At 44.7% G+C, this 18,057-nt stretch overlaps 3 protein-coding genes across 7 annotated transcripts in view; 1 reads left to right on the top strand and 2 right to left on the bottom strand.

Moving 5' to 3' along the window:
- Positions 1-10: 10 nt before the first annotated feature.
- On the top strand, positions 11-2,770 carry PIH1D2 (PIH1 domain containing 2). The gene is made up of 5 exons (XM_075442290.1): positions 11-355; positions 481-604; positions 1,097-1,342; positions 1,889-2,154; positions 2,269-2,770. The coding sequence occupies exons 1-5, from the start codon at positions 80-82 to the stop codon at positions 2,413-2,415; spliced, it is 1,059 nt and encodes a 352-aa protein (XP_075298405.1). The 5' UTR covers positions 11-79; the 3' UTR covers positions 2,416-2,770.
- Positions 2,771-4,066: 1,296 nt separating this feature from the next.
- DLAT (dihydrolipoamide S-acetyltransferase) lies at positions 4,067-13,146 on the bottom strand. The gene is made up of 14 exons (XM_075442289.1): positions 12,828-13,146; positions 12,260-12,361; positions 11,794-11,918; positions 11,519-11,675; positions 10,237-10,363; positions 9,677-9,861; positions 9,002-9,164; positions 8,708-8,775; positions 7,846-7,938; positions 7,646-7,753; positions 6,969-7,084; positions 6,550-6,712; positions 6,265-6,401; positions 4,067-5,531 (listed from the first exon to the last, which is right to left on the bottom strand). The coding sequence occupies exons 1-14, from the start codon at positions 13,071-13,073 to the stop codon at positions 5,402-5,404; spliced, it is 1,920 nt and encodes a 639-aa protein (XP_075298404.1). The 5' UTR covers positions 13,074-13,146; the 3' UTR covers positions 4,067-5,401.
- Positions 13,147-14,195: 1,049 nt separating this feature from the next.
- The window catches only part of DIXDC1 (DIX domain containing 1), a 44,766-nt gene continuing 40,904 nt past the window's right edge, over positions 14,196-18,057 (bottom strand). For all 5 annotated transcript variants that reach the window (XM_075442539.1, XM_075442540.1, XM_075442537.1 and 2 more), the window contains one exon: positions 14,196-17,339. In XM_075442539.1, the coding sequence (XP_075298654.1) occupies positions 17,259-17,339 (81 nt within the window). In that variant the 3' untranslated portion in view covers positions 14,196-17,258. The remainder of the gene's footprint in view (positions 17,340-18,057) is intronic.

Consider the following 18,057-nt stretch of genomic DNA (forward strand, 5'->3'; position numbering starts at 1 on the left):
CGGAACGGCCCGACGGCGGCTACGGGGACAGGCGGGCAGCGTCCAGCTCCGCCGCGGGGCTGGCGGGCGCGGGGCGAGGATGATTGGGGGGCCGGAACGCACAGAAGCAGGAAGCGGACGGGGAAGGCGGAGGGACCCGCAGAGCGGCGGCGCTTCCGGCTGCCGTCGCTACGCGACGGCGGTAGCGATGGCGGGCGCGGCGCTGGCGCGGGCCGCGCAGCTCTGGTCGCTGCTGGACGACATGGCGGAGAACGAGCCCCAGGCCTACCGCCGGCTCCTGCGGCAGCAGCGCGCCGAGGCCGAGCGGCTCTGCACCTCGCCGGAGCCTCGCCTGTGCCTGCGGGCCCGCCCCGCGGTGGGTGCGCGACGTTTGGGGCTTGGCCTCCCGCCCGGGCGCAGGGAGCCGGGGCCGAGGGCGACTGCGGGGCCAGAGGGGGACGGCGCGGGCGGGGCGCTCAGCTGCGGCTCGGTCTCTCGCAGGGCGTTGCCGAGGGGCCGCTGTTCATCAACGTCTGCAGCTGGAAAAGGGTCCCGGCGCCCAAGGCTCCCACGGACCCCACGCCTGTCAGCGCGGGGCCGCTAGAAGAGGTCTCTGGCGAGGGAGGTACGTCCCGAGGGAGTCGCGCCTCGCCCCGGATGCATTTCTTTCTGCAGGCGTGCGCTGCGTGGCAAAGGCACGCAGACTCTCGCTGTGACAGGGTGGTGCCGCGGCCAACTCTTGGCTCGGGGTGGGGGCGGCAAGGCGAGGACGAGACAGGCCTTATCTCATCAGGGACTCCAAATGCGTCCTTCCTTTTTGAAAAGAACTGGAGAAACACAAAAATTGTACACATCTAAATCCTGAAAAGTCCTTGTGCACTAGGAATCTCTTTGACCACATATGTTGACTTGAATCGCGGTCCCATGCTTCTCCCTGAACATGCAGACTGCCGGATCAGCACAGGGAGAGCTGTCACCTCGAGATGAGCTTGACACAATTAGCTTTCTGCCCAGAAGCCACAAATCTATTTCCTTTGCCTTTAAGTCAAGTGATTATAAGCAATATGAGCAGATGGTATCACTGCAATAATTCTGACACGTAACTTATTTTTTATAGACGTTTACAGCATTATAGATATTGCATATAACCCAGATGTTCTTCAGAGGGGAGAAGAAAACCCAGAAAAAATGGAGCATTTGATCCATTTGACACTTAAATTCGTTGAGGAACGATACAACCTTATTCTTTCTTATTTGTACACCATTGAATCATTCAAATTGAAAGGAAGCCTGGAAATGATGCAGCAACGTCTGAACGGCAGGCAGATGCCAACTCCACATCTCAGTCTGAACAGAAAGAAGGGTACGTAGAGATCTGCTGTCACTTTTCTTTGAGGGCCTGTCAGATTCTCCAACAAGTTTACTTAAGCCTCATCTCTCTAACCCCAATTCTTGCCGTAAGCATAAACCAAACACTTCTAAGAATTCAGAATAAGGCAGCGGTATTCATACCAGACATTAGTTTAACCCTGCTGGCCTATCTGCATTCATCTCTGGTGTTTTACAACTGAGAAACATGATAGTTTCCATGACACTGGAACAGCAGATTCCCTTTTTCCTATATCCAGTAGACATGGGAACTCTGCTAGGGTTTGATCCCTTGAGGTGCCAAGTTTCTTTTGCTCTAACCTGAATAGTAGTTAACTATTAGTCCGAAAACAACTTTTAACCCATTGGCAATAAAACCAAATCATGGTCGAAGGAGAAACTGCAAGTAACAGTCTTTAGCTGACAAAATTGCAAATTACAATTAATTAGTTAAAACTTTCGTGATATATTTTTCAAGTGGCGTAACATTACAGTTCTTTAGCTGAGTGGTACGTGTGAAAAAAATTATTTTTCTTGAAAGAACTGACACTTGCTCAGCTGCTACACACTATGGAAGCTGAGAATTACAGCAACGCTCCTGTGCTGCTGAAGGAAGAAAGTGTGACACAGTCTACAATGCATCTGATAGAGGAAATTAACAGTACCGAAATGTCAGAGAAGCTGAGTACCCCTGGCTATGAAATGATCACCGTGAAGGATGCAAACAAGAAACCAATCAAAATTGAACTAAAAATTGAATTGCCTAAGGTTAGCTCTGTTTCTGAGTGTGATCTGCAAATTTCAAAGGTAAGATAGCAGAAAGAATAACTTTGTTTTCTGTCTTGTGTCCAATTCCTAGAAATGATCACTGCTAATTCATTATCAAATAGTTAATCAAGTATTTTAAATTTCTTGGTTTAGGATGACATAATCATTGAAGTCCCTGAAAAATACAAATTGCAACTAGATCTGCCAGAATTGGTAGATGAAGAAACAACTACAGCAGTATTTAACAAAGGAAAACGGGTATTGTTTATCACAGTGCCAGTTGCCAAGACAGATCCGTGAAGACTGCATTCTGTCCAGTTCATGGTCACAGATGACAGAACAAAACAAAAGCCCAGAATGAGTATCCTAACTTTTAAATCGTGATGAGGGGTTTTTTTATTGACCTCCTAATCTTCAGGGGTGAATACCTCAAATGCCTTTAGAAGATACATGTAGAAAAGGAAGTCTGGAGGAATACTACTACCACCAAACTTAGGAAAAAAATAAGTAAAGATTGTAAATATTGAAGTACTCCTTGAATATGTTAACACCTGTAGCAAAGAACCATAAATGCATACATGCTTTCATTTTGCCTTAAAGTACAGCAATAACAATTGTGAAGCCTTTGTGCTAAATAAATTGATTACTGGATTCACATGCCTAGAGCAGCTCTTGTGTATTTAATTCTGGAACAACCAGCAGAAATGTGTCATATACAGTTCTACAAGTTGCCCTGCATGCTGCTGCTGTTCTCTTTAGACAATCCTTGCTGATGTTAACTGCAATAGACTTTATAGTCTTTTTAGTCACTGCATATGCTTGACCTCACTTCTCACCAGTTTGGTAATCTCTGAATGAGACCATAAGCCAATAGACCTATCCTGTACTGTTCAAAACAGCATACAGAGATTCAAAGCTCAGGGACGCATAGTGCGAAGCTAGCAACCAAAACCAATCTTGGATCACTTCAACTAGGAAAACTATCTGCATTAGTTTACACTAATACACAAACTACCAAGTAATACAAAGCAACAGAAAACAACTTCAAGGATTACTAAGCATTATTAGAATTACTTGCGAAAGGGACAAAGAAAAGTTTAAGTGATGTTAGTTTCAAGACTGATTTGATAATATGTCATTCGTACAGCTTCTATGACACATTTGCACTGCAGCCATGTTTCTGTACTGATATTCATCAGATCAGAAATGGAAACAGACAAATTGGTTTTGAGCTGCAACTGTACAGTACAGGCTTACAAAAGAGCAGTAACTCCTAGCTTTTCCCATTCTTTGTTTCAAAGCAACTTAGAAGGCTGCATTGAAATACTGTTCAGTGGTTATAGTTGCAATTTCAAGTTGAAATTCTATCACTGCATGAGCTGAGCTGACCTGTTGCAGGATGCAAGCAGTGCCAGAAGTCACTATCAGCATGCCAAGCACACGGACTGCATAGGACTTTTTGAGCTGCAAGTGTTCCAGAGTCTGACAGTCATTCAGAAAGCGTTTCCATAGGATAAACTATTTAGTGTTCCAAGTGCAGGAGGAAAGTGAAAGATCTCTGTAGCAGGAATTTGAAGTTCTGGTGAACATTGCAGCAAGGGAGCCAAGAAGATTAAAGTTCACTGCTGCATGATGGTAATAAAGCACGTATTATTCTGAATAATTTGTGATTACAATTTAAGGTTAATAGCATGAGTTTCACTATCAGACTGAAAGGCTAACCAGCTCTGATTGTGCTATAGCAGTACAGTAAGCCACATACGACTGAAGAGAGAAGCACTGGAACATGTTTTAGTAGCTGTCAATTTCAAACATTTAATAGAATGTAGGTTCACTAGAGCAAGTCTGGAACCAAGATATTTTAGATCATTAAAGAGCCCCCAAAACCTTAATGCAGTCTTTTGCCTAAGCCAGGCATGAAAACCAGGTACCACAGCAACCACACACTAAATAGTTCTCACAAAAATATTTAATTTCCACAGTATTTTCTTTCACTATCTTCAGTGAATTTTGTAGAACTTTACAGGAGACAGTACATAATGCAATATACAGAATAACGGATCAGCTTTAACTTTTTCTTTTTTTTTTAAATTTTGCCCCCACCATTTAGTTCTCCTGGTCACTTTGTCATTACTGCACAGTCATCCTTTTTACATTAATATTTCCATGTGGAAAGTGGAATTTAAGTATGTTCAGCACTGCACCCCTTTCAGGATGCAATGACTGGGGTAACTGGACACAAATCCAACAAACTATTGAAGCATTTTACATACAATATATACATGGATAGCATATTCCGCAGCTTACTGAGGCTGGGACAACATAGACAATCAGGAAGAACTGCAGTACCAGTGACTAACTCAGAGCTTCCTATGTTAGAATGTCTGAAAAAAAATTCCAAACATTCGAGTCATCACATGATTAATATCCACTGATGGGATTATTAGCATGTGTGATTTGCCTATATTGGGTTCCAACACACAGATTCTCTTGAACATTCTGCAAAACAATTACTTCCATGGCATCACAGTCTGATACTAACTTAGCAAGAGTAATAGCAATTAAAGTGTTTTCATACAAAAAGCACTTGTAAATGAAAGTCCATGAGAAGACAGCACGTTCCCAGTGGTATCCAAGAGCTGTGACCCCACAGATATCAGTGCTCTTTCATCTTACTTTAAAGTGCTCAAAAGGGATCACATAGCTGAGAAGGTCCAGACCAGTGCCAAATTCCAAGAGAGATTTGGAATGCTAGCACTTGGCCTTTGAGAAACTATTCCCAGGCGCTTCAGTCCCTTCGTGCATCTGTCACGCTCAACCACCCCAGCAGGAGAACAGGTTAGTAAGGGAATTCACCTTCTACTAACGTGTACATCTCAGTTGCCATCTCATCTGAACTCCTGTCAAGAGATGTTTGTAATTCAAATTTCTGAGAACACTGAGGTCCTGAAATTGCTTGGTATGCACCCTCCTGTTCACCCTAGTTTAGTAGCAGATGGCAGTATGCATACTGCCTGGATCATTTTTAGATCTGGGATGCTTAACTCTGTTTTGGAAGAGTTTGCAAGTTAACTAACTGTATAAAAATACAGTATAGCTGTAATATTGCTCTGAAAAGCACTTTTGCAAACTTTTTCTGTACAGACTGGTAATAACATTACCAGGTAATATAATACATAATTAAAATAAAAAAGGAACTTTTTTAATAAGTCGGAACACTAAAGTCTAAACAGCTTGTTTAAAACAAAACAGTGTGACCCAGGAAAATTTTGCTTCCATGGTTAAGTTATAGCAGCATGGTTACTGGCTTTTCAAGGAAATTCTTGAATTCAGCAAGCCACTGTGCTCCAACTGCTCCGTCTACAACACGATGGTCACAGCTAAGTGTAACAGACATCACACTGGCCACATCAAATCTGAAAGAAAAAGGTTAATAGCATTTGGTGCTTGGTAACAGATGTTTCTCCCTGAGGACTTCTAAAAAAGATCACATTGGAGACCAGATCATATTCATTCCTTTTCTACAATTAATAAACACATTTGTATGTTCCCTTTAGGACAGGAAGCCCATCTTTGTATCACAAGAACGGCCCCACACAACCAAAGTATAAGAGCCATTTTACCCAGTAACCTCCAGTTTCTCCATGTGTCAGCAACAGATACCTAGGACTCTTAAGAACTTTAAATAATCTTAAACATTCTCCTGGGTCTATGCTAGTTCAAGCTCCAAGCAAGGCGATATTATATACAGGAAGCTTGAATCATCATCCATCCCTCAGGTTTTCCTTAAATGCAAATTTAAGTAAGTTATTTAAGAGGAACAGATGCCTAACTATTGCGGACCCCAGACTCCTTTCTACAGCTTAACCTTACCCCTCAAAGAAAGCAACAGCCTTTCTTGAACTTGCAAAGAAGTTGCAAGAATAAATGTATGGCAGATCATTCATTAGTCACTACATTTCTCCTTAATGCCTGCATGACCCTTTTATACAAGATTTCACTGTACTTACTCAGAAGGTACTGAAAGCAGTATGTCAACAATTAATTTTTTTTTTAAATGACAATCTAATGGAAGTGTTAGAAAACTAGCCATTATTTCAAAGTTTAAATTCAGAAGCTCAGTATATGCAGGATCACATGAATACTTACCCTTTCTCATTATCAGCTGGCACCAGCCTTTTCTCCGAGGAACCAACTGCAAGGATGCAGGCTTGAGGTGGATTGATTATGGCAGCGAAATTCTTAATCCCATACATTCCTAAATTGGAAATTGTGAAAGTACCACCCTACAAGAAAAACACATTCATAGTCAAATTCACAAAAGCAATCTCGTGGAGTATTAATGAACATGGCTGAAACATCACAAAATAGGCTCTGCTCATTCTGAACGGAAGTCACGGGCAGCGATGTTTAACAGCAATCTGAGTTTCTCACCTGAAATTCGTGAGGCTGAAGTTTGCCTTCTCGGGCTCTAGCTGCCAAAGAAACCACATCTTTACTAATGGAAGCCAGGCCCTTTATATGCGCATTAAACACAATAGGGGTTATAAGCCCTGCAGGAGTACTAACTGCAACGCTAACATCCACTACGTGATTTCTGCAAGACACAAAGGAGATGCCAGTTACTCTAGCAAGTTAACAGATAACTCCAAATATTAATTTTGCAACAATTATTTCACCTTGCACACTATCCATAGAAGCAAGGTTCTTAACACTTTAATGAAAACCCATCAACCTTTGCATTATACCTGTTCCCCTCCCTCCTCAAAATCCCAGCAGAAGGTCTGCTATTTTGCCATGAACTCTCTACTGAACAAAGAAAGTTTCTGGCTTCGACCGTACCATAAACTTACTGCCTAATAACTGTGTCCATCCATGAAGAATTTGCCTCAGGCACCTTCAAGCATGCCAAAGCAGAAGCTTTAATTATGAAGTCGTTGACAGAAAGCTTAACGTCATCCAAGACCTCCTGCAAATAAAGAGATTTGAGGTGTCAGTTTCTCTCTTACACATTACCTCAATTAATTTGGATAGTCATTGCCATGCAGCCTTGTTTAGAGAAAATGTTAGAAAACAATCACACTACTTGTAAGCATTAACATTTGAAATGCCAAGGTAATTTAGGAGGTGAATACATCATCTTCATAATTTCAGAATGTACAATCTTTTTTAACATCTGTTTTTTCCCAAACTTGGCTTAGAATTATTATTGTGTTTAAATTTTCTACCTTTTATACTCTTAAAAACCTTTATACCCTTTTGCCCTACTTTCCCGCCAGAAAAACTGAACAACACCAAGCAGAGCACAAAGCGGCCTCTTAGGGAAGTCAAAAATCAGTGCACAGTACCTGGGTAAAAAGTCTCATTCTGTCAGAGACAGTCCAGAACCTATCCACAACAGGTAGAAAAGGCACTGAAAAGACTATTTTTTCCAAGCCAAAATGGCATATCACCAAAAAGCAGGGTGGGCAAACCTGTGAGAGAACAGTTTTCTCCACACACACACTCTCACCATGCCTAAATGTTTTACCTGATTGAGTTCTTTCCTTAGCACCAGTACTTCTCCCATGTTTATATCAACAGAAAGGTAGTAGTGAGGTATTGTTTGTTTAGACTGCATCAACCGCTGAGCAATGACCTGCAGATACACAACAGAAGCGATGAAAATAAATCATTTGGAAAATTCATGACTGCAAATTATGATCTCAGAAAGGAATAAAATATTTTTACCCTCCGAATGTTGCTGATAGGGATATCTGTGAAAGTCCCCACTGGTGCTGCTGCAACTGCAGCAGCTTCAGGAACTGCCTCTAGAGCTGGAGCCTGCAATCAGGAGAAAGACAGCGTAATTCACAGTACTATCCAAGTATCAATTGTACAGAGTAATTCAGTACGTGGGACAAGTGCTGAGGCTAAGTTGCCTCTTGCTGAAGAGCAGCAGATATTTCTACTCTCTGCCCTCACCTCTACCACTACGTTCTTTCTAAGTCCTATATTCCATTATTAAACGTAGTACTTGAGCGATTTAGAAATGCAACACTGATATACACTTCTATGAAGCTCCCAGAATAGTGAGTCCTGCTAGATGGTTGCTTTACGTACAGCAGAGAGGTATGCTAGAGGGCACTCCCCAGTTGCACTCAGCCACATCCCTTCCAGCACTACACAAAGCAACACTTCCACCATCTCTTATAAAAAGACAAGCAACGGTATACGAACAGGTTTGTGGCAACAATGACAGCAGGCTGTTGGTTTGTAAGTCTGGCTTTCATGCTAGTTGCCCCTTTTGAGCAATGTTAGATCAGTTGGGACTGGGCTTAACTCAATCCATAACAATGTAGCAACCAAATAAAGGGTTGGGAGCACACAATTTTTTTTTCTCAGTGAAATACCAAAGGGACAAAAAAAGCAAGAAAGCTTGAGTTGCACTTCTGACATGTTAAGCTTTACAACCTAACAGTCACCATAGCCTACACAGTGTCACAACCCAATCAATGCAGCAATAACAGTTCTATACAGTAATTGCATTTCTACAGAGCACTTCCATCACTATAATAAAACATCCATTCCTACAGATCCCAATCCTACTCACTGGAGCAACCTTTGGAAGAACAAATGACTCCACGTCTTTCTTTGTGATTCTACCATCTGGTCCAGTACCTAAAAGGGTCAAAGAAAAATGTAAGAGGATTTCAATTATTTGCAACACAGCATTGCTTCTAAAGGTAGCAGTTTTATTCAACAGACAGAAGTCACTTAACCTCTCATGAGGACAGCTGCATAGTCAGGATGTTCCTGACAGGGAGGAAAGAAAAGAATGGAGAAGTATGTACCTAGAGACACAGACACCTGATAGTGAGAGCAAGGAAGCAGAAGGGCAACCTACCTTTCACTTGGGCAAGGTCAATTCCTTTTTCTGCTGCCATTTTCTTTGCCAGGGGACTAATCAGGATCCTTCCTTTCCGGGGTGGTGGCTCAGCTGTGGGGACTGCTGGAGTGGAAGGAACAGCAGGCTGGGAAGGAGGAGCAGCAGCAGGAGTTGCCACCACCTTAACAGAAGAATCAAAACGATCAGCTTCAGAATGTTTCAGCAAAAGCTTTGAAGGTACAGTAAGAGAACAGGATCATCCAATTACAAGTCAAGAGAACAGCAAAAATAATCTGAAAGAATTTTCAGATTCAGAGAAGTTTCCCAGTGCTGGAAATTAAATCAGAAACTTCCTGGGAAGGAGGCCAGCTAAGGTACTGAGCTATACACAAAAAAGGTGAAATAAGTAACTGATGCTCCCGGTTTTCAAGGATGAGGCATCAGAACCGACTCCAGCAACAGGCTGCAGAAGAGATCGTAATCAATGACTGTCTGCTCCAGTTTTTGGAGGGCAAACTAGAAATCACTTATTAGGTCACCTATCACTAACACATGTGTTAAGCCTTGCACTCACAGAATCATAAATATTATTGTTGGAGCCAGGGCTTCGCACTGTCGAACAAGCAGAACAGTTCAGATCAGACCTCTTAACGGTCCCCATAACTTCTCTCACATGCTAAGAATGGTCCTTACTAGTGGAGGAGGAGGAGGAGCTTGTGCCTTCATGTCAGTTACCGCAGTGTCCTGGTAGTCAGCAAAGGCTGGAATATCAGACTCTTTCTCCACAATGATGCAGAGAGCTGTTCCTAATGGCACATCTCTTGTTCCTTCAGGCACCAAAATTTTTGCCAAGTAGCCTTCCTCCTGCACTTCAAAGCCTGTAAGGGAAAAAAAACAAAACTGGTTTGGTGCCTAACGCAGCTGAAGAGTTCCTCTAAATGCTGCTTCCAAAGACTTTGGTAGTTAAAGCCCTGTGCTGTATTCAGTAGGCAAGAGAATCCTTTTCAGTGCAACCGGTAGGGAAACATCTCCATGCACTGTACATTACTAAGAAGGACTGATGAAGACACAGAAGTGTTTTTAGGAGTGCAAATGTTTAGCTCTCCAACAGAATGAGAAATTAACAAAATTTGTTTTAGTTGCCCCACAGCTTCACGTCCTGAGCAGCTAGGAGAACAGCTGGCACAGAAGCTACTCTGACTCCTCCCCTTTTAAGGGCACTTCATCCTTTCTTGGCTTTGGAGTTGACTCACCTATTGTGGCTTTATCTGTCTCAATTTCTGCCAGTAAGTCTCCCTCGTTCAGTTTCTCCCCGACCTTCTTCTCCCATCTCTGCACCGTGCCCATTGTCATTGTAGGTGACAGGGCAGGGAGAGTGACCTATGAAGCAAGAGAATGAGACTCTGGTAATCCAAAAGGAACAGGAACACTGTTTTAACTCCAGACTAAATGATGCCAACTTAAAGAAGTAGCCGGCTTTCAATGTATTCCTAGATATGGCTCCATTACAGCAAAGCACAGTGCTGTGCCATATTGCTAGTCTGGCTTCTTTTATCAAGGCCTAAGCAAACAAGCAAGCAAAAAGCAAGAAATCAATGTGTCAGAATAATTATTACCACCATCACATCGGGAGTGTGTTGCAGCTGCTATGTGCGCGGCTAAAAGTAAGACTGAAGCAAGTCACTTTGTGACAAACAGATTTGGCCCCTTTAAAAGCTATACAGACTTGTCTTCCAATAAGCACTCAAAGATGTTGTAGGTTTGCACATGCATATTGATGTGCAACAAACACAGCACATATGAGTACAGCTTCAGAGCAGAACTGGACAGATAAGGCAAGCAGTGGGAAGTAAGGAAGTTTAGTAGCTAAACCACAAGTCAGATTAATAAGCCTTTAATTAATTCTTTGTTCAATTACTAACTCTGCGTAACATCTCAGACAAATCAGTTTCCACATGTATCATCTGTGGAATGAGGTTTAGTATTTCAAATTTTGTTTTTCAAAGGAATGTTGCAGAAATACCCTGCTTCAAAGTGGTCAAATACAAAAGCAGTGGATATACGCTTCAATATCTAAGCAAGGTGAAAATATTATCCACAAATATAACTCATTATTAGTCACTCACAAACACATCTGATGCATTCATCAGAGTATCACAGACTTGAGTTCTACTCTGAGATATAAGGAGGCCCTTCGGGGTTTATGCACACTTAGCACAAGGTCTGTTTATACCAAAACTGTCCTCATAATGCAAATGTAGCATGTTTTTCCTAGATTGTATAACAATCCTGGAGAGACAAGTCCCTCCTCTACTAGCAGCTAGGATGCTAAAATAATTTTCTGAAAACAGCTTTCTGGGACCTCCCAAAACACCTGCTTTAAACATGCAACACTCGAGTAGCACATGCTCCTGCCATTATACCTAATAACTTCCCACTCCAGATAGTATTTATGACAAAATACCCTGAAGCTAGCAATGCCAAAGACAGAAAAAGAGTGCAACAAGCCTTAAAACATCAGCAATGCTCTCTTACCTGCATATGAGGAGGATAAGAGCTGCCAGGAGCCTGAGGAGAAGGATGAGTTGGTGGTGAAGGAGCTGCAGCTTGAGGAGGAGGCACTGAGGCTGCAGGGGAGGCAGATGCTGCAGAATCCAGAGTATAATTTTTAAAGGCATCAATATATTCAGGTCTAGAAGAAAACACAGAACCACAAAACCAGCCAGATGACTGTCTCTAAGCCTTTCACACAAGGCACCCAAGAAGCCCCAAGAGAGAAAATTCGACTCAAGGGTTAGCAAAATACTTACTTTTCTACTGTGATACATATTATGGCCCCAATAGGAACATCTCTTGTTCCTTCTGGCACCAGGATCTTGGCCAAGTAGCATTCCTCCACACTTTCAAAGCCAACTGTTGCTTTGTCTGTCTCCACCTTTGAGATAGAAAGGATAGCATTATGGCAACAGAAAAGACCAGTGAGCCTTCTAGTCTGATAGTGTAGGGTCACAATGCACAGAGCGCTGTTAAAATCACCCTGTGGTACCACCTCTAGGAAAGTACGTTCTCAACCAGGTTAAGTGCTGCTCCTGCTTAGAAAGAAGAAAAGCAGCAATCACCTTTAAAAGGCTGTTAGTCACTTGTTCCCAACAGCATCTGCTGGGATCTCTAATCTTGAACACAAGTTCTGTATTCAAGCGAGGGCAACCAGGGACAGAACCCAGGATGCACATGCAGCCCGTCAGAAATGCAGCCCAGTGTGTATCCCCAGCATACCTCTGCTACGAGCTCCCCTTCACTGATCTTGTCACCCTCCTTCTTTTCCCAACGTGCAATAGTGCCCATCTGCATCGTCGGGGACAGAGCTGGCAAGGCCACCTGTGAGGAACAGGGCAGTGTTACAACCCAGACAGCCCTGACAGTAAGGACCCACAGGCTGGGACAGAGGGGCTCAAAGGAGAGCCTGTCTCCCAATCCCCAGCAGGTCAGGACTGCCTCCAACCTGCTGGTGAGACCCCAGGGCAAACCAATACTGGGGTGTTGCAATGGGGCTGACCAAGAAAGGTATAAGGGAAAAGGACTAGTGGTGAAGCAGATGGTACCCCATGACGGTAAAGGGACTATGGGGCAGGGTGGGGGCAAGGGTATGAGAACTGTGGGAGTGGGGAGAGCAGAACTGCAGTTCCCTGGGACAAACTGAGCTGCCCAGCGAGGGGAAGCAAGACCCGAAGTGAGAAAGCACCGGGGCTGCCTCCGGGGGGGTAGAGAGGGTCCCCAGTGGCTGCAGGGGCACGAAGGCCAGGGGCGGGGGGGGGGGATGGTACCCGAGGAGGGATCCTCTCACCTTCTGGTGCGCCGGGAGACTGCAGCGGCGGCACGGGACGAGCTGGGGCCAGGCAGCAGGCAGCAGGAGCCCGCCACGCCGGTGCGTGGGGCTGCCCCACGCTGGGCCGCGACCCAGCGGCCCAGCCCCGACCCCCACCGCCGCGCCGCGGCCGGCCCCAGCAGCACTGAGCGCTCGGCAGCTCCGCACCAGACCAGGAGCTCCCGCCGCGCCCCAGGCTACGCGCCGCGCCAACAGCCGCCACATACTGGAGCCGGAGCCGCGGCCCCGCCGCTGCCGCCGCTCGGTGACCTCCTCCGTCCGGGCAGGGCGCCGCACAGCCCCGCGCGACACTGCCGCGCTGCCGTAAAGCGCGGCGGACAGACGGCGGGGCGGGATCGCTGTGTAATGGCGGTGCGGGGGCTGCACTGCGCAGCGGCGGGGCGGCCGGGGAGTGCGCGGAGGGGCTGCAGCGGCCGCGGGAGCCCAGCCTAGGCAGGCGGGGCTGCCTGGGGGCTGTTCCTTGCGGCCCCCGCCGTCTGCCCCGGGGCCGCAGCGCGTCCCGGACCTGCTGTTCCCCCGCGGAGGGCAGAGCTGCTGGAGGCTTCTTGGGCCCCTCGGAACACACGCGCGTCCCTGCCCACTCGCAATGGTGCACGCCGGCGCGGCCTAAGGCGTCCGCGGCCCTTCCACTCGGATGTGGGTAGACGGTGCAGCCTCACAGCTCACATCAGGTGCGGAGACTGGCGCAGCAGTGAGAAAACGGGGCTGGAGCCAAACGTGTGCACGGTATCTTCGTGCATTTCCCCACCCAAAATCGCCACAGGGCCTCTTGCATTCTCCTTGTCACTGCCACGTGGCCTAGAGATTAGCAACATCTCAGTTCGGTATAGAAGACACACGAATCCAGAGGCTATTCTGTGCAGGGGTTGTGATGATAGCTTCTGCCCAGCGTTCAGCAGCACAGGTTGCCCCCTAATCAGACTTCGACACTTTGAAAGCAACAGCGTTTCACAAGGGGTCAGAACGAAAAAGACAAAGGGCGTAGCTGGCTAGCACTGTACACAATAAAATCTCATCACAGTCATTGCTGCTGATTCAAGAGTGGCTGCACTCATTGTTCACGCCAATTTAAAAAATAAATATAAATTTTATTAGCTCTCTGAGCCTGGTCTTCAGGGCATGTGATTCTAAGTCTTCTGATCTCACAAGTCTCAGAAGACAGATGCTTTCCTAAAACATAGTGGAAAAGCGATAGTAAAGGCTTTCTCCAGGACCAGTGGAAGCACTCCAAGTGATGAATGTACTGTAATGGCTGTTTCTGCCTTCTCATTTTAAAGCCATCTTCCCCTTCGCAAGCACTGAACAGACTCAGTTTGCAAACCCCATTTTATTGAGATAACAGCTTGGTCCACCAATCCCAGCCTTATCCCATCAGGTACGTCTGGTTTAGCTGTACAGATAAAGCTTCACTTCCCTAGAGAACCAGGTTTAGAATAACTGCCCTAAGTGATGAATGCAAACATCAGATTTTCTATGAAAATATAATTTTACACATAGCATGTATGTTACATAAGCAAGTTGCAAGTATATGAATAAGAAAGTAACTTTCTTCAAAGTTGGACAGAAATAAACAGATTCAAAACAGTGAAAAATACAAGTCTGGGTATGATATTAAGAGCACATCCCCAGAATAAATCCACTGAAGTCAGTGTTATAGCAGCGCCAAACATTTAAAAGCAACGTCTTTTGCTTTTATTGGAGAGAAAGATCCAGCCAACAGCTTTTCCACCTGATACCTCTTATCCCCATGCCTAATATTTCGTACCTACTCCAGACTCCTTTCTGTCAATCATGCAAAGGTAAAAAGTCTGAAGCAGGCTGCATAAAGATGAACCCAAACTGTGCATGGGATATAGCTTATCAGGGCAGCAGTCCTTCAAGCTTCAGTGACAGTAATTCTGCCTTTGCTATCACACAGAGAGGCTGCATATAGGAACCCAAAAACAGAGCATTGCCATCAGTTCTGTCTCGGGGAAAGTCTTTTGTCCTAGCTTATATGTGATGTTAGCATGGATGAAAGGTACATGATGACTGCCAGCCTCAAAAAACAAGCCTTTTGTCCAGTCTTGCTCCTTCTCAAATATAGCCTGTTGTTGCTCTGGAGAGCATGTGTTTCCGTATAGGGTTCAGTCCTTGACTCTCTGCTGACAGTAAGCATATTAAGTGTGACCATGGTTAGTTATCTCAACCAATCTAAGAACAAGAACAGGCTGTCTCCTGTATCAGCTAACAACTTTTTTCTTCATAGGAAAACTGGATAGCTATGGATAAGGCTGGATTGAAGCCTTATCTGTTAGAAGCTCTGATCATGTTAGCAGCCTCCTGTGCCTTCAGTGCTCCAAAACTAAACAGCTCATCTTTGAGTAGCAAAGAGGGATACGAAATTGGCAAATATAGACCTTGAAAATTGTCTTAATTTTATCCATAAAATTCTAGCCTGGGTGCATGGCTCTTGCTGAAATAAGATTGAGTAAAACCTGAAGAAACACTTGAGAAAAATCTGCAATTCAAATACAATTGGTTTCAGTATAACAACTCCATGCTCTCTTTACCAACCCACTAGAAATCATGCAGAGAAACTATTTCTAGGGAGGAAGAAAATCTTTGTTTCATTTCCAAAACAGGGGTATTCACCCTCTGCATCACATTGATGAACTTGCTCACTGATGAACTTTCCTACAGCTGTCTAAGGAGAAAGTCACCAGAACAAATTGTCCAGAACAGGATGTGTGTTGTGCCAATGTGACACAGAGCCACATAAGAGCCTTGAGCTATTTCCTGGACAATGAAGCAGTGAGAATAATATTTTTGCTGCCCGTTCAAGCTGGCAAAAATATAAGACCCAGTAGTAACTAGTTGGATTTCCATGGTAAAATAAAGTTATGAGCCCGGTGTTGTGTCAACAAGAGACCATACAAAACATCTCAGCATCCACTAGAAAACGAGTACAACAGTATAATGCGTGCAGAAATATACAGAAAGCACTTGCACTAGTATAAAAATATCCACAGTCCTCAGACAAATGTAAACTGGTACAAAGTAATCCAAGAACAGGAACATGTTTACAAAAGGACATGTTAATATAAAACAGTAAACCCAGGTTCACCCTCTCCCAGCTTCATGCACAGCACAGACACACAGGTAGTCCACAGAAGGGCAACATGTACCAAGAATGAGCAAAGCCTGGACTTGTCCTTTGACCTTCTAAGTCAGTGTCTGCTGCACATCACAGCCAGCACTCTGGAAGTAGAGCTGACTGGCAGCAGAGGGGCAGAGACAGGCAATGCCAAAACCAACAAACAAAAAACCCCCACAAAATCAAAAAGAAAAACCCACCCTCAGGGATTCAGGGCTCCTTCTTTCCCAAGCAGTCATTTATTTCCTGACCCTTCAGGCATACCAGGGAACTCATGGTATAACCAATGGGGTTTATCCTACTGGTGTGGATAAGTGTTTGGTGGCCCCGGCAATGAGTGGACAGCAGCACATAGTGATGCCTGTGCACAGGAGGTGACAAACTGTCTGCCTTGCTGAAAGAGGAGAGGGCAGGACTGCAGGGAAAAAGGTTTAACAAGGAGAGGGGTTATAAGTACCTCAGGGAAGCAGCTGATTCCTGCTCCCCTGCAAATAAAATCCTTCAGCAAATAAGCAAGCACCAAGATACCACAGTCCCCATGGCAACAAAGCAAACCCAGAGGGCCTCAGAAGCAAGTACACCTTTGAAGAGCAAGTGGTAAAAGCAGGGCTAGGAAATGGAAGCCTGAGGTTGGGAGAAAGGGAGCTTTACACCAAGCTGGTGATTTTTGCTTTAGACCATGCATAAAACCTCCAGAAGACTGTCTTCCCTCCCGAGGTCAAATTTCTGTACTGTCAGTCTGGAATGTCCACAAAGTTCACTCTGCTACTGCAGCACGTGCAAGTCCTGGACCAAAGCTGGTCAAACTTTCAGCTCACATAATCTAGTGGCTTCTTCTGACTCATGAAGGCAAAGCTTCACATTTTTGCCATCAGTGCAGATTTATGTAATACCATGTACAAGAAAACAGACTTGAAATGCCCAGATCACAATCTGCAGCACATATTGCAGGAATGGAGAAGCAGAGGAAGGGAGCAATGCATCACTAAGGCCTTCAAGGTTTAGTTGACAGGACAAAGCAAGGTGTTTCTTTCCCACAGACCTGTCATTTCAGTCTCAGAACACTGTCTGCATTTGGCCATGGAAAGTCAGATGCCAAGCATCCGTGCACACAGCATGCCATTACCCATTGTCTGCAGAGAAGCCTTCTTTTTTGGCAGCTTGGAGTCCTTCCAGCACACGTGCTTTTTGGTCATTGTTTGAGCTCAGCAGTCAGTTACAGGTCTCCATAGCAACAAGACTTAAAAGCTTGATTAATTCTCCCCATGGTCGTCTTCCACCCAGGCCACAATTTTCCCCTCCCAACCAGGAATGATGTCATCATCATGGAATACCTATAAAAAAGGGAGTCCAGTCATGTCTGGGGTCTGGACACCACTCTTCCACAGTGTGAATAGCATAAGAGGCAGGCATCAAGTCAGAGATCCTAGCTCAGATTTCACTGCACAGCCCAGAGAACCACATGTACATCATCCATCATTCACATGTCCAAGCAATCTTTTCAGATTTTAGGTAAAAAAAAAATAACCAAACCAGATTCTGCCCCTTCTTTAAACAGTAACCATCAAGATTATTATTGACATGTTTTTAACAGGAAAAGTAAAATAAAGACAGGAAACATGCCTTTTTTGATCCAGACTACAATCTCCAGCTGTTTCTGCAGAATGGCTACCTAGTCAGCTGACTGTTCCCAGAGAGAGTAACCCTTTGCACTTGTCTTAATTTGTGAAACAGGAACTATTCCAATAACCTTTGATGAATCCAATCCACACCAACACCAGCCTGAGCATAAACAGGGCTGTAATACAGTACACAAAGGAAAAGATGCCACAAACATGTTTATCTCTGAAAAACCTTTAAAAGAAAGTAGGAGAATGTTTTTTGAATAAACTACATTTGCCTAAAGAGTCTCATTGCTACAGGTTTTATAAAGCCACTTCAAGGGCTAGAAGCGTAGTCTGTCTTTTTGCCCAGTGTCCCCTGAGCAATGCTGTGTCACAGACTGTCTTTGCCAATAGCCAGCTTTTCACCCTAGGGGCTCTGCAACCCCCA

The sequence above is a fragment of the Opisthocomus hoazin genome, chromosome 24 (genome assembly GCF_030867145.1).
Source record: "Opisthocomus hoazin isolate bOpiHoa1 chromosome 24, bOpiHoa1.hap1, whole genome shotgun sequence".
In the NCBI taxonomy this organism is placed as follows: Eukaryota; Metazoa; Chordata; class Aves; order Opisthocomiformes; family Opisthocomidae; genus Opisthocomus; species Opisthocomus hoazin.

Coding starts and splice junctions, on each gene's coding strand:
- DLAT (XM_075442289.1), bottom strand. CDS start 13,073: ATGTGGCGGCTGTTGGCGCGGCGCGTAGCCTGGGGCGCGGCGGGAGCT. Junction 9,862..10,236: donor GACAGATAAAGCCACAATAG/GTGAGTCAACTC, acceptor TTTCCCTTACAG/GCTTTGAAGTGCAGGAGGAA. Junction 6,713..6,968: donor ATGGACACAGTTATTAGGCA/GTAAGTTTATGG, acceptor TGTGTCTTGCAG/AAATCACGTAGTGGATGTTA.
- PIH1D2 (XM_075442290.1), top strand. CDS start 80: ATGATTGGGGGGCCGGAACGCACAGAAGCAGGAAGCGGACGGGGAAGG. Junction 356..480: donor GCCTGCGGGCCCGCCCCGCG/GTGGGTGCGCGA, acceptor GGTCTCTCGCAG/GGCGTTGCCGAGGGGCCGCT. Junction 605..1,096: donor AGAGGTCTCTGGCGAGGGAG/GTACGTCCCGAG, acceptor TATTTTTTATAG/ACGTTTACAGCATTATAGAT.